Genomic DNA, 15766 nt, shown 5'->3' on the forward strand with positions numbered 1-15766 from the left:
CTTACTGGATTATTTTATTATAAGCAATCAGTCCCATGTGATTTGACAATAACTTGTTTTTTTTAATAAAGAAAACCAGGGGTATCAGGCCACGGTGTTTATGAACTGAAGGAAGAGTGCCTCAAAGAGTATAATGTATTCTTCTACCATTATACCAAGACTCAGCACAGCAAGGTAAGCAAACATGTGGAGTAAAAGACTAAGCTGGAATTTAGCCAGAATATTATTTATTTCTAATAAATTCTGAACCAGTTTCCCCCACCTGATTCCTTTTAGATAACTTTTACTAAAAGCTCTTTCATTGCCACCCAGAAAGGCCATTGACCGAGTTGTCAGCAGATCATGGAATTTGAGACTAATTGCACCCAGAAGTTGTCAGACTGGAGAAGGTCATCCTAAACAAACACGTTAGATGCATATCAGGGTTTATGTCTAAGGACAACATGGATTAAAATTAGTGTGAAATGAAGTAATGTTTGTACCTCTCAGGAAATGTGCATTAAAAATTAATTAAGCAATATTTTTCCTAGGTGAGCATAAGTGATCTAGTTGAATAGCAAGAGCCACTTATCACTTACTTGGATACAATTGCTAGTTGCAGAGTTCTTTTGTCAAACCAACTTGATGTTGAAACCTTCCTCTTATTGTTGATATTCTGAGAGTAAATTAGTTTACTCTTCTTACAGGCTGAACACATGGAAAAGAAGAGAAGAGTGCAAGAAAATAGAGATGAAGGTAAAACATTAGGGTGAACAATAAAATCCATTTTGTTTGCTTATTATGTTTGATGTCAAGCCTAAATGCTCTTTTGTTGATGCAACCAGTAATTAAATCCTGTGTAAAACTTGTCATTTGTGCCATGATTAAGACACATCTTTATTTTGACCTAATTGCTTCTATAGGTGCTGGCATATTAGCACTGTGCTCTAACCCTGGTGAAGAACATCTACATAGTGTGCTACTGTAAAGAGGGAGTGGCTTAGGATTCTTCCCACACCCTTTCTTCATATCCCATAAAATGTGAAGATTGTCGCAAACATGGATCCAGTATATTTAAGTTCATCTTGTTTAAGTTTCAGTGTATGAATCTGTTCCAAGTCATTACTTGATTCTCTTAGGTTTTTTATGTGTCATCAAGTAGCTTCTGATTAATGCTTACCTTTCAAGTTAATGACCTCTGAAAGGTCCTGTCGTGAATAATCCTGCTCAGGACTTGTCAATTCAAGGCCATAGCTTCCTTTAATGAGTCAGGTCATCTCATGTTTGCTCCTTTTCCTCTCCTATTGTCTTCAACATTTCCTAATGTTGCTGTCTTTTCTAGTATGTCTTGTTTTCTCAATGAAACAGCCTCAGTTTAACTTGTAGAGATAATTCAGGCTGGAATTCATTTCTTTCTGACACTCCATGACATCCATATAGCTCTTCTCCAACGCCACACTTTGAATGAGTTAGGTTATTTTTTTTTTCTTGTCAGCTCTCTTCATTTCTGGCTTTCCCATCTTTTCATGAAATACCATACTATTGATTACTTTGGTTTTTATCTCGAGCAATATAATCTTATATTTGAGGGTCTTCTCTAGTTTCTTCATACTTGTCCTTCTGAATCTCAGTCTTTTGATTTCTGGGCTGCAGTCTCCATTTGAATTTACAATTGAACTGAACTGTGATGGGCAGCTTTAGTGTCCATCTTCTTACTGCCTCAGCCGGTCACAGTCCTCGGAAGGCTGTGAAGGTGGATTAGATTGTTGGTTTTTAATAAGGTCATGAAGGAGGTTAGATGCGGCTAGAGTGAGAGAAGTATGTCTGACACAATATGGGTGTGGTTGTGAGAGTGATAAATACAAACTGGAGTCTAAAGCGTGAGGTCATAGTAACTAAAACTTTGAGAAAGTTCAGAGAATGTTCATAGTCAACATCTATTACTGCTTTTATGGGTAATTCCTTATGTTGCAGTATTTTGAATAGGCAGTTATATGTTCCTATTACTCTCTTCCTCAGTGTAAAATTATATGAGGAATATGTAGATTCTTATATTGCTCCATAAACCGTCAGAGAGAGACAACCTGTAACTGGTTGAATTCCCTGTTTCCCATTTAAAAGCTCTGTGTGGAACAGAGGCAGGGAAGTAAATTGAGATGTAAGAGCCCATGGAAAATAAGTTGACCCTCAGTGAATCTGTGGTGTTTGATGTATAATATACAGAAAATCTTTAATAACTTTAATTGCTAAATATCTGTCAGGAATTTTGATTTCTTCATTGCCATTAAAGTTCTGTAATTCATATGTTATTTCTGTCTTAATGTTCAGCTGTAGTACTACTGTTGTACATATTCTTTCATCTTCATCATTTATCGTTTCAAATACAGTATAGTAAAAATCCTTATCTTCACCATCACTTTGCTTATGTGGGAAATTAATGCAGTGGTTCCAAAGTTATAGCAATCTTCAATGTCTCCTTTCTTTGGCAGTGGAATATGTATACAGTGGTGCCCCGCATAGCGATGATAATCCGTGCAGCAAAAATCGCTGCAAAGCGATTCCGTCGCTATGTGAAAATAAAAAGCCCATAGAAATGTATTAAAACCCGTTTAATGCGTTCCTATGGGCTTAAAACTCACCTTTAAGCGAAAATCCTCCATACGGCGGCCATTTTCACTGCCCAGTAAGTGAGGAATCCATGTGAAAACACAGCGGGTGGCCATTTTTTTTACCTGGTGGCCATTTTGGAACCGCCGATCAGCTGTTGGAAAATCATCGCTATGCAATAATCGGTGAGCGAAACAGCGAACCAATCATCACAAAGCGATTTTTTCCCATTTAAAACATTGCAATGTGATCGCTTTTGCGACCGCAAAATCTTCATCGCTATGCGGATTCGTCGTTAAACGGGGCGCCCGTTAAGCGAGGCACCACTGTATATGAAACATTTCCAATCTGTAGGTCATTATTCTGCTTTCCATATATGTTCCCATATATGCTTGAAATAGCTGAAATCCCATATACTGATGCCTTGTTTCTTCCCGTTACTTTGAGAGTAGCTTTCGCTTCACTTTACATGATTGCAGGTATTTCATCAAAATATTCCTTTTTTGAGGCAACATGCTGTGTAATATTTCAATATGTTGTTCCAATATATTATTTATTTTATCCTGATTAGATAGTGTATTCCTTTATTGATCTTTCAGCATCCTTTAAATTTTAATTTTCCTTTGATTTCTTAGATCATATGGAAAAGATCTGTTTTCCCGTTTTGTTCTTCTCTTCTATTTCTTTGCAAAGATTATTACAATAGTGCTTTTTGCTCCTATCTGCCAGCAACTGAAAAGTTGCATTTAGAATTCTGACAGTGTTTCTGTCACCTATTACTATCGCTTCTTCTCTTTCATTAATCTGTCAAAATTCCTCAGTCACCCATCAAGGCTTTTCTTCTGATTACATGAGTACGGGTTTCGCATTCTTCCTTGTATCTGGTGTAAATCCATATTACTTCTGCTTTATATTCAGTTGTGTTTGCCAATGTAAATCTGCTCTTTTCATGATTTTTAAATTCTTCAAAATCATTATTGAAACTACATTTTGACACTGTGAACATTTTTGTCATCTTCTTAGCTTCACTGTAATATTTGATATTAAGTGCTAAGGGTCTATATCACAGTCTGCTCCTTGTCTTTTTTCCCCAGACAAAAGTTTTACTCTGCAAAAATTATATTTCCTATAGAAATTATCTCAGCATAATTGTTTGGGGGTTTTTTTTGAGACGGTGACAGGTAATGGCGTATAAAGTACTGTACAGTGGTGCCCCGCTTAACGAGTGTTTCGTTTAACGATGAATCTGCATAACGATGATTTTTTGCGATCGTTTTTGCAATCGCATAACAATGTTTTAAATGGTAAAAAATCGCTTTGTGATGATCGTTAAGCTATTTCGCTTACCGGTTTTTGCATAGCGATGTTTTTAGAACAGCTGATCGGCGGTTCCAAAATGGCCGCTGGGTAAAAAAATGGCCGCCCGCTGTGTTTTCGTGCCCATTCCTCGCTTACTGGGCAGCGAAAATGGCCGCCGTATGGAGGATTTTTGCTTTAAGTTGAGTTTTTTGCCCATAGGAATGCATTAAACGGGTTTTAATGCATTCCTATGGGCTTTTTCCCCCGCATAGTGACGAATCTGTATAGCGACGATTTTTGCTGCACGGATTATCGTCGCTATGCGGGGCACCACTGTAAATGCTAGTAAATTTATCTAAGACTAGGATTACTTATATTACAACATTTTAAACACTAAAATACAATGTTCCATCTGTTCAATTATACTAATAAATTTCAGAAGATACTGTTATTCTGTAGTTGGTTTATCCAGTATAATACAGATATAACACTTTCTCCTGAGCCAATGTGTTATGACGAACCAATGGCAGAGTACCAACTATGCACATAAAAAGTCCCAGGCATCACCTGTGAAAATGTCTCCAAATAACAGGTCAGGTGAGAGCTTGGTGAGGTATCACCAGTAAGAATGAGTAATACTGGGCTAGAAGAATCAGAGATATGACTCAGTCAAAGGCAGCGTCATATGTTCACATGTCTGCTCCAGTTAGTTCTGAGTTCTGTTAGATTTTTAGAACACTTTGCAAGGAGAAGTGTATGCAATTGAACTTTATTTCCTGTAATGATATTGCACTAAATTAAGACCCACTTCACACCACCTGTATATAACTTGATGGCTGAAAATCTGTTTGCATAGCTCCACACATGCAGTGGTGATGACAGCGGCAGCCAATTACTGCTATTTAAAAGCTTCCTTGGGGGATTTGGGGGGCACCAATGACTTTGTTGAATTATGTATGTTGCATGCACCCTAAAATCAACTTTGATTAGTGGCAATTTGTTTTAATCCACTCACCACTGATGGCAATGTCATCTCTGTTGTGTGTCAAGCTGCATCAGAGGCGGACAACTGAATGTGAATATTTGTTTTGTCTATCTTTGTTGAATCATAAAATGGTCAAGAAATTACTAAGATGCTGATATGTATGTATTGCTTTCAGCATTACCACCTCCTCCACCTCCTGAATTCAGTGCTGCTTTTAAAAATGTGGTGAAAGTTCTGAACTGTGATATCATGATGCATATTCTTAGAACAGTTTTGCAAAGAGCACTAGTGTTGGAGAGTCACTTGTGGACAGAAGCTATGATCCAGATGGTAAGTTTGTCAACGAGGGGGGAGAAAGCAGGAGTTGCAGTGATTGTTTTCAGTACTTGAAGGTTTATCCCATTTTAGGTTCATTTCTAGTTAAAATATAAGATAATATGTACCCATCCTAGCATTTAGCTTCCAAGTGTCTATGTGCTTTTATGTGTTAGAATAGCAAATATGTGTTACTGCTCAAGTCAAAGTTACTAAGAACACATCAGACTGTATTAATACTACATAGCTTAATAATACTTCTGTGGTCAAAAACAGTGGTGCATTCACATGTTGTGGACATCCGGACAATATTTTTTTTTGAGTGGTGCTGATTCCTTTATAGAAGCTACCCTAGCTAATGTCCCTCTCCAACATTGTGTAGACAAAGTCAAGTCTTTACTTTCCCCCTCTCTCTGAAATTTCACACCTTCAAACTCTGCAATCATCAGTGAATAGATAATTGTTGGGTGTGGAGTCAGTCTGGGCAAGGGGGTTGTGAGAAAAATTTGTTAAGGTTAAAACAAGCAAGAATGTACTTTGCAAGAGAGAGGAGGAACACATGATTAAATCAAGGCTTTTAAAATAGCATTTTATATCAATCTGGTTTAAATCACCACTACTATGTCATGAATGATATTCTTCCCATTCTTAAATGCTTGCCATAGCCAACATGGAAAGATGTACTTATCCTGCTAATCAGAGAGTCCTTCACTATAGCAGCCTAAGTCATAAGCACATATGAGGCAATGTCTGGTAAATGTTTGCTTCTCTATAGGTTCTTCACCTCCTTGCTTTAGGATTACTGGAAGAGAAACAGCAGTTAGAGAAGGTTCCAGAAGAAGAAGTAACATTTGACTTCTACCACAAAGCATCAAGTATGTTGTCAAAAGAAATTTCATATTCAATGTCCTTCCGAAGGAAAATGTTAAAGTTATATCTATACAGGGACAAAATGTAACACTGTTATAACGGGAGTAGTTTTTAAATGGAAGACAAATGAAAGTAAACATTAGCCCACAACAAAATGTTGCAGTGTATTCCTGCTGTACTGTATGTGTATTACCTAAACCAGTGTGATTGAAAAAAAACTTAGCATCAAAGACAAGAGTCCCTGCTCTTAAGCTGAATCTTAGACCATTTGCAAAATGTGTGTTCGTGTGTGTGTGTGTGTATATGGAATAAATGTATTGTTTTTATTTGCTGTGAAGTTGCATGGCAACCCAGTGAATAAATTACGTTCAACACATCCTAGTGTTAACAGCCCTCCTCAGGAAGCCATGGCTTCTTGTATTGAGTCACTCCATCTCTTCCTCTTTTCCTACTGCCTTCCACTTTTTCTAGCATTTTTAGTTGTTTTGGCTTCTGGGGAGAATTCAGGTTTGATTTAATCTGCAACCCATTTTCTTTTCTTTTCTGGCAATCCATGATATCCATAAAGAAATTTAGTAACAGTAATAAATGTGTATTTATTAGAGATGGGCACAAATCGCTGATCCAGCAGTTTGTACTGGTTCATCCTTGGACAAAAAGGTGTTTGGCGCTTCCCAGCCCTGCCTACTCTGGTGGGCACCCACTCAGAGGTAGCGCCTGGAAGAGACGGGGCAGGGAAGCCGGGCCACTGCTTCTGAGTGAGCGCCCACTGGAGGAGATGCGGCTAGGAAGCACCAAACTGGTGGTTTGTGTTCATCTCTAATATTTAGGTATGTTTGTTTATAATTAAATATTACATATATTAAATATGTAAAATTGCATGCAGGTCATTGAAATATGGGGATTTAGAATATGTTGGCATGCTTTCTTTTGGCCTGAGTGGAGATCTGAGGGGGCAATATAAATAGCCAGACCTTTGCTGCAACCTGAGCTATATGAGAATTTGCCTAGGAATGCAAGCCTTGCCAGCCTCACCCTTGGCTTCACATACTAACAGTAGACTTTATTGCAGGAATGTTACAAGTTATGTTCTTATGTTGCAGCCTTCTTGCTTGTTGCATTTGTATGAATGGAAGCATTATTTTATAGTACTGTTTATGTGCAAAGTGTGCAATGGAGACAGAAGAACTAGAGAACACTACATGGTTATATACAGTACTGAGTTTCAGCACACTCAACTGGTAATGGGTATCTGATAAGGCTTATTATTAAACTGTTCAGAGCTAACCCGCAGGATCTAGCAGGAGATGCATTGGAAGATTATTGTAAGGCAAGTTACAATTGGAGAGGCCAGATTTTTAGCAGATAAGTTCATGTTAAGTTGACATTTAACTTTAAATTAGCTCACTAGAGTGATGCCTTGACATGAAAAAGCAGAAAAATACCATCCATTATTTTTCTATTTTCTCGACTCTAAACTCTGCACAGTTTAAATTAGAATAAAAGTTAAACAAACCTATCTGCCCCTTGCTCCAAATAATTAATCTACTTGGCTGATTCCATTTATTTCAAACTTTCACTGTTGATTTCTGAACATGGTTTCCCAACCTCTTCCAACCTACAATGAGAAACATTTGCTTTGGAAGGTGCATTAGATTTTGGTTTTCAAGTGTTTCGCATTGAATAAGGACTGAGTTAAGAAGAAAGAGCAGAAGTTCCTCCCTTTGATGCTTTTCGGGGGTTAGAGCAGGGAATGTATTAGCATTCAATTTAGTCTACATTAAACTGTTTATTTTGGTCATCAGATCTGTTTAAAAATAACTTCAGCTACAAAATGGCCTCTCCAGACAATGAAATCATTCTTTTCTACCCCTTTTATATATATGACCAAGTTGCTTGCTGTTGTCACTGCGTCCTGTAATAGAGCTGGTTTCATAACCATGTATTTGGATTGTGTTTGGAGATGGGAATATTCGTATATGAATACAAATATCTCTGCACAGGTGGCGTTAATGAGGGTACAGCCCCATGGGACTGAATGGTCCACTCACTGATCTGCCGCGGACGTGGACGATGCGATTTCTACGAGTGGCTCTGCAGTGTATGATCCACTTGCTACTCCTGGCAGGAGGACAAGCCTCGCTGCAAGGTCAAAGAGTGGTGAGCAGATCGTGCGCTGCAGAGCCATTGGTAGAATCATGCCATCCGCATCGGATCGGACCCTCGTTAACTCCGCCTATGCAGGGGTATTCGTATACAAATACCCCCATCTCTAATTGTGTTATATCTCATGAGAAATCATGAGACATAGAGCCAGAGTCAGTTTTATAGCTTGTAGCCATCAATCTGCAGCATCAACATTCCATTGGAGGGTTAGCAGTGATAGAAGGTATCACCTTCGTGATGTTAAAGCATGCTCATATCTAATACCTAAAGTTGTGCTGGTGGGAAACTTCCAACCTTAATGATATTTTGGAGGCAGAGAAGGTCTCAGAAACCCGAGCCAGCATTGCCATCCGTAGGAGAGTGTTGGAGTTGTGGTCCAGAGAATCTGGAGGGCATAAGATTTCTGTCCTTACTTAAAATTATAGCAATGAGTACAAGAAAAAAAATGCTGCTGTCTTATAAATTGTGTGTCTGTTTCTTTTCTTTTCAATTCATAAAGGAATGGGAAGCTCTGCTTTGAATGCAATGAATATATTAATGATTTTGGAAAAATTGAAAGGCATTCAACAGTTGGCATCACAGAAAGACATGATAAGCTGGGTTCTACAGGTAAGCAAGACTAAGCAGTACAAAACTCCAGATCTTTAAACCTAGTCTTGAATCATTTAAATAACTGTTCATTTAAGAAGGCCCTCTTGTCTCTCCTTGCTATTCTTTGGAAGTCAGCATTCAATTTTCTGTAACTTTCCCTATCTCCCTTCCATTTTGTTTCCCTTCTCTTCTCTGCTATTTGTAAGGCCTCGTTGGACAGCCATTTTGCTTTCTTCCATTTCCTTTTCTTTGGGATGTTTTTTGTTGCTGCCTCCTATATGATATTACAATTCTCCAGCCATTGTTCTTCAGGCACTCTGTCCACCAGATCTAGTTTCTTAAATCTGTTCTTCACTTGCACTGTGTATTCATAAGGGATTTGGTTTAAATTATATCTGACTAGCCCAGTGGTTTTTCCTACTTTCTTCAGTTGAAGCTTGAATTTTGCTATAAGAAGCTGATGGTCAGAACCACAATCAGCTCCAGGTCTTGTTTCTGCCGACTGTACTGTATAGAGCTTCTCCATCTAAACGGTTTAGGACCTCGGTACTTGGCGGAACGCCTTCTCCCACCAAGAACTACCCGTGTCACTCGCGCGAGCCAGGAGGTGAGACTGAGGAGCCTAACGCCGAGGGAGGCCCGGAAGGAGAAGACAAGAAATCGGGCCTTCTCGGCAGTGGCTCCTCGCCTCTGGAACAACTTTCCTCCTGAGATTCGCGCGGCCCCCTCGCTGGGTTCATTTAAGAACCAATTAAAAACGTGGATGTTTAGGCATGCCTTCCCATCAGATAATTCCTGACACCCCTTTTTTCCCTCTCCTCAGTTTTCCTATTCTGTTTAATATCTTTCTCATGTAAAATTGTTTTATGTGTATATCTGTTGTATGATTTTAATGTTGTTAGCCGCCTAGAGTGGTCCTGACACAACCAGATAGGCGGGATATATATATATATAAATAAATAAAATTTTTGGCTGCAGCGAATACAGTAGTGCCTCAACTTACGAACATCCCTACTTGTGAAATTTTCGAGAGATGAAAATTTCGGTATTGCCCATCTGGTGATGTCCATGTGTAGAGTCGCCTCTTGTGTTGTTGGAAAAGAGTGTTTGTGATGCGGCTTGTTCTCTTGACAAAACTCTATTAGCCTTTATCCTGCTTCGTTTTGAACTCCAAGGCCAAACTTCCCTGTTGTTCCTTTTATCTCTTGACTCTCTACTTTAGCATTCCAATCCCCTATAATGAGAAGAACATCTCTCTTTGGTGTCAGTTCTAGAAGGTGTTGTAAGTTTTCATAGAGTTGGTCAATTTCAGCCTCTTCAGCATTGGTGGTTGGTGCTTAAACTTAGATTACTGTGATGTTGAAAGGTCTGCCTTGGATTCCTATTGAAATCATTCTATCACCTTTGAGATTATATTCCAGTACAGCTTTTCCCACTCTTTTGTTGACTATTTATTTATTTATTTATTCATTCGATTTATATCCCGCCCCCCTAGACAGCGTGTGCTCGGGGCGGCTACTCCATTTCTTCTATGGGATTCTTGCCCACAGTACTAGATATGGTAATTGTCTGAATTGAGTTTGCCCATTCCTGTCCATTTTAATTCACTGATGCCCAGGATGTCAATGTTTATTCTTGCCATCTCCTGTTTGACCACATCCAGCTTCCCAAGGTTCATAGATCTTACATCCCAGGTTCCTATGCAGTAATTTTCTTTGCAGCATCGGACTTTCCTTTTAATTCCAGGCACGTCTGCAACTGAGCGTCCTTTCAGCTTTGGCCCAACCACTTCAGCTACTTGTACTTGTCCTCTGCTCTTCCTCAGTAGCATGTTGGATGCCTTCCAACCTGAGGGGCTCATCTTCCAATGTCATATCTTTTAGCCTTTTGTTTCTGTCCATGGAGTTTTCTTGGAAAAGATACTGGAGTGGCTTGCCAGTTGCTCCTCCAGGTGGATCGCATTCAGTCAGAACTCTCCACTGTGACCTGTCTGTCTTGGGTGCCCCTGCACGGCATAGCCCATAGCGTCTCTAAATTACTCAAGCTCCTTCGCCGCAACAAGGCGGCAATCTGTGAAGGGGCTGCAAAGTATGCAATTAGGCAAAAGCTAAAAGGTAAACTAACTACTGTATGAAGTTTAGATTATAGCAATATTTTTAGCAGAACAAAACAGGTCAGAGCATATGTTAGGTATCCATGAATGACAACCTCAGCAGGATCTTTTTTTTTTTAATCTTAGAAATAAAATGCACAAGTGTGGTGTTTTCAGTATGTACTGATAATATTTATATGTATGGAGAGTACAAAAGAATTCCTTTCTTTCCCATAATAATAAAATTTGGGTTCTCTACTTCTTCCATAATACAAGATTAACTTGTAGAATTCACTGCTCCAATTTCTGAAGATTATTATAGTGTAAGATTATTTTAAAAGAGGATTAGTCAAAATAATGAAAAGTTCTTTAAAAGTTTATAAGGCATTTAAACTTAGGGATGGCAGCTTGGTGGATTAAACGGGTCCTCCTTTTGATCCATTGAGATTCTTCTTAATAATTAATCCTGGACTAAAAGTCTGTTGAGAGCTAATAGCACTTTCTCTGTTAATCTTCCTGCTTGCATTTAGATTACTGATTTGCAATTGATGGGTCAAGACCTATCAGTACTTTATAATAGTGTGTGTTGCTTGCTAGAAAGCTCATCAGTTGCATTAATAAATACTGACAAAAACAAAAGAAGAAAGCATAGGAAATGTATGATGGGTTGGTCACATAACAGAACTCACTATAAGGGATTTCAGGATTTTTAGAGATGTCTTTTAAGGGGCTCAGATAGTGTCTTAACCTCTGTTTAAATAAGATATTCCGCATTTATTGCTAAAATTGTGCATTTGAGTGACTTTTTTTGTCAGAGTACATGAAACAAACTAATGTTTCTTTACTGTACACAGTTATGTGTGACAAAATATTATTCCAAACAAATGCAGGTCAATATTTAAGGCAGTGGGTTTCATGTCTTGTTTCAGTGATAGACTACTCTTAACTTGGATATATTTTTTCCATCGTTTGTTCATTAAAATATGTTATTTTTATCATCTCAGTGATTAACAAAATGTGTGCCTTTTGGACATTGAGTGGCTTTGTAAGGACATACTGTTATTACAAATAGTTTGTCTAAGCCTGCCTAAGTAGAGAAAAGTGCATGATGGTACTTCATTCTAGGTACAGAATAAGAGTTGTTACAAGAAATAGTGGATATAAGACTGAACATTGGTGCTATTTCTAGTTCAGTATACTTCAGACCCAAGTTACCGTAATATCCTCAAAGAGATGCCATCATGCAAAGTAAATTGGAAATATCACCTGTAATCAGTGTTTTAACCATTAAATCTCTGTTCCCAGATGTTTGAAACAATAAAACGTCTAAGAGAAAAGTCTTGCCTTCTCACAGCAGCTGCTGCAGCTGCACCAGAATCTACGAAAGCCAATGAGGTAACTTTGCAATAGAAAGAATAATACATACCCAAGAAAAAAATGTTGTTTTTCTTTTGAATTTTAAATGCCAGGTCCACAACTCTAAGCACATAAATGCACTGTTAAATAACAACGACCAGAATTATGTTAATTATTTCTACCAGCATAACTTCATCAGTCTAACTTTCAGCAGCCAATTTCTGCAAATTAGGAAGTCAGGATAGGTATTTCTGATCACACACAGTCATGTGACTCCATGTGCAATGGAAAATGTATATTGTGACTCTTCCAAGGAACAGTGGGCACATAGCCCATCATTTTATGCTAAAGAGGCTTCATATTGATGTTTGTGCTTTACTGGCCTAAGCCAGTCTATCATTAATACTGCTTAGAAAAAAATTCGTTTGGGTCCAGGACAGCAAATCTTTGTACCCCATCTGTGCATTTGCCTGAGCAGTTGTCTTCGACTTTGCTTTTGAATGGATGACAATTGCTTATGGGTTAGTACTGTATTTGGGGAACGTGTTGGGATTTGGAGAGGGAGCAAGATGAATCAATGCTTTTTTTCAATTTGCAGTGGTGGCACTAGTGTTAATTCATTATACTCTCACTCTTATTAAAATGTAGCGTTCTTCAACGTGGTTCTCCATGAATCCACACTAGTGGGTTAAGACAGCGGAATATTCTAGAGCTGCAAGAGAAAAGTAACAATGTTTTAGTTTGCCCTGTATAGCGTATGCTCCACCCGCCAACGGCTCAGTTCCTTTTTTCTGCTTGTGAAAGTTGGAACCTCTCGGATAGAGCTACTATTTTCGCTATATTTTTCGCTGTTTTATTCATCCCTTTTGACTGGACTGAATATCGCTGATTTACTCGTCGTTGCCCTGACCTCGGACTGGCTTTTGACTTTTCCCTTGCCTCTAGCGTTCCTGTACAGACCTGTTTCGGCCTAATTGGCCTATCAGGCCTCCCGCTGAGGCGCCACGCGCCAACCGGACTTATTCAGTTGCGGCTAATTGGCCTCCTGCAGGGAACTGCGCACCTACTGGATATCTTCACTTCTAGACCCGCCGAGTTTCCCTCACTTTGGGCTCTTGGTCTACTTTCCCTAAGCCGAGCCTCGTGGGGATCTCTACCACGATCCTGGACTCTTGGTCTACCTGCCTTATACCGGTCAGTCTATGCCTCCAAAGGAAAAGCCATCTCCGAGGAGAGGACCCTTTCGTCTCTGTACCGCCTGTTCCAGAAAACTCCCTTTCCAGGATGGGCATTCGCTCTGCCTGTACTGTCTTGGAGAATCGCACTCGGTGTCCCAGTGTAGACACTGCAAACAGTTCACTAAAGTTACCCTGAAGGCTCGTCAGCAACGCTTAAAATACTCTCTTTGGAAGCAAACTCTGTCAGCCTCTCAGCCATCCGAAATGGAGGTAGCGCCTTCCTCCTCTACTGTACGGTCAGAGATTCGGGTAGTTCCATCCACTTCCTCTGAGGCTTCTAAGGACAAGCCCTCTAAGAAAGTTTCTAAGGGCAAGTCTAAGAAGAAAAGTTCGTCTAAGAAAATACTTACCTCAACCTCGACTGATTCCGCAGTCCCATCGACATCCGAACACCTAAAGAAGAAAAAAGAATTGGTGAAAACGGTGTCGAAGTCTAAGGAGATTACCCTTGTGGTCCCGCCTATCTCCGCCTCACTTCCTTCACCGATTTTAGAGGACTCATCCCGCGATCGAGAGTCCATGTTGGAGCCTGGAACCTCTCTTCCACCTCGACCAAAACCATTGGGAGTTGTCGAGAGGTCTCCTATGGTAAGCCAGATTGGAAGGATCATCTCTGGCTTGACCGATCCGCCCGATAGCCCTATTCTAACCGGGCGGGCGTCTCGATCCCGATCGTCTACACCGGGATCTCCGACCACCAAGTCTCCCATGTCTTCTCCGAGAAGACCGGTGCAGCCTGTTGAGCCTGACCCTCCTCGACGTCCAGTATCCGATCCCGAGGAGGAGCCTCCATCTAAAAGGACCAAGCGCCATCGCAAGCGCAAGCGCGCTTCTGACACCGATAGGCGCAGAAAGCACCGTCGTCGAGATTACTCCACTTCGGACTCTGACGACAGCAGGGACAGGCGACGATCTCGGAGGCGTCACCGAAGTCGGAGGGATTACTCCTCCGACTCCTCCTCCACATCGAGGGATAGGAGAAGGCGACAGAAGAGGACTTATTACTCCTCCTCATCCTCGTCCTCCACTACGCCTCCGAAGAGACGGCGACATCGCAAATACCCTGTAGGTGATAAGGAAGAGCGTGTCCTGTCGACGGAAGGGTGGTCTACTAAATCGGGTCCCTCGATGTCGACTGCTCCTGATAAGCCTTTGGCGCTCCCTCCTGTCTCGGGTGAACCACTCCTCCCGAAACCTTCCAAGCCTACAGGAGGGACTCAACCGTTTCCATCTCGGTCTTCAGAGGATGAAAATGACCAAAGCTTCCGTCCTTCCTCGGACCAGGAAGATGAGGGCACATCTGATGCCTCTCTGGAAACCCCCTTACCAGGGGAACCACTAGGATCTGATGCAGCCGACATCCACCCCTTGTCTCCATCTGAGGATTTTTCATCCTACCCGCAGATGTTTTCCAGGATGGCTACAACTTTGAGGATGGAAGTGGAGAAGTCTCCTACACGTGAGGATGATCTCATTTTTGGAGATATTCATAAGGAGAGATCTCGTCCTGTTAGTTTGTCGTATGTACCAGAGCTTATGGACCTTATCACTGAATATTGGGAACATCCAGCTGATTCCCCATCTTTTTCAAGAAGGACTGAAAATATGTATCGAGTCCACGGGCCAAAAACTGAATGTCTGTTGAAACACCCTGCCCCTAATTCTCTCATCGTAGAGTCCAGTGCAGCACGATTACCTACCAAAGGTCATCCAACCCCTACTAATGAAGAAGGAAGGGACTTGGAAGTGCTCGGGAGAAGGTTATACTCCATGACAACCTTTGCCCTTAGGGCCCTCAACTATCTTGTTGCTATGGGGGCCTATCAAAAACAGTTGTGGGCAAGAGTGCTTCCAGCACTCCAAGTGGCACCAGAGGACATTAGACAGGCATGCCTTAACGCTCATGCTGAGGCACAGACTGTCTCCAAGCATCAACGCTTGGCATCACGTCACGTGGCTGATGCCAATGCCAGAAATTTGGCCTCTATCATCACATTAAGACGGCACGCTTGGCTACGTTCAGCAAACATAGTAGACAATATCAAAGCTAGAATCAAGAACTTACCCTTTGACGCCTCTGGACTGTTCAGTGAAAAGACGGACGAGAATTTGGAAAATCTACATAAAAGCAAGAAAACAGCTAAATCATACGCTGTACAACAACAGTCAAGGCCATCTAGATTTCAGTGGCGCTCCAGAACACAACAGCAGCTGTACCAACAGGCTACAACCTCTACATTCCATCAATTCAGGCCTCAGCCACCTGCA

The 15766-nt window shown here is 40.6% G+C and overlaps 1 protein-coding gene across 2 annotated transcripts in view; it reads left to right on the forward strand.

The window, feature by feature from the left end:
- The window catches only part of UBR1 (ubiquitin protein ligase E3 component n-recognin 1), a 99627-nt gene that overhangs the window by 46337 nt on the left and 37524 nt on the right, over positions 1-15766 (forward strand). For both annotated transcript variants that reach the window (XM_072986207.2, XM_072986206.2), the window contains exons 23-28: positions 72-174; positions 687-735; positions 5046-5200; positions 5961-6060; positions 8721-8830; positions 12210-12299. In XM_072986207.2, the coding sequence (XP_072842308.2) occupies positions 72-174; positions 687-735; positions 5046-5200; positions 5961-6060; positions 8721-8830; positions 12210-12299 (607 nt within the window). The remainder of the gene's footprint in view (positions 1-71; positions 175-686; positions 736-5045; positions 5201-5960; positions 6061-8720; positions 8831-12209; positions 12300-15766) is intronic.

This window comes from Pogona vitticeps, chromosome 1 (genome assembly GCF_051106095.1).
Source record: "Pogona vitticeps strain Pit_001003342236 chromosome 1, PviZW2.1, whole genome shotgun sequence".
Taxonomy (NCBI): Eukaryota; Metazoa; Chordata; class Lepidosauria; order Squamata; family Agamidae; genus Pogona; species Pogona vitticeps.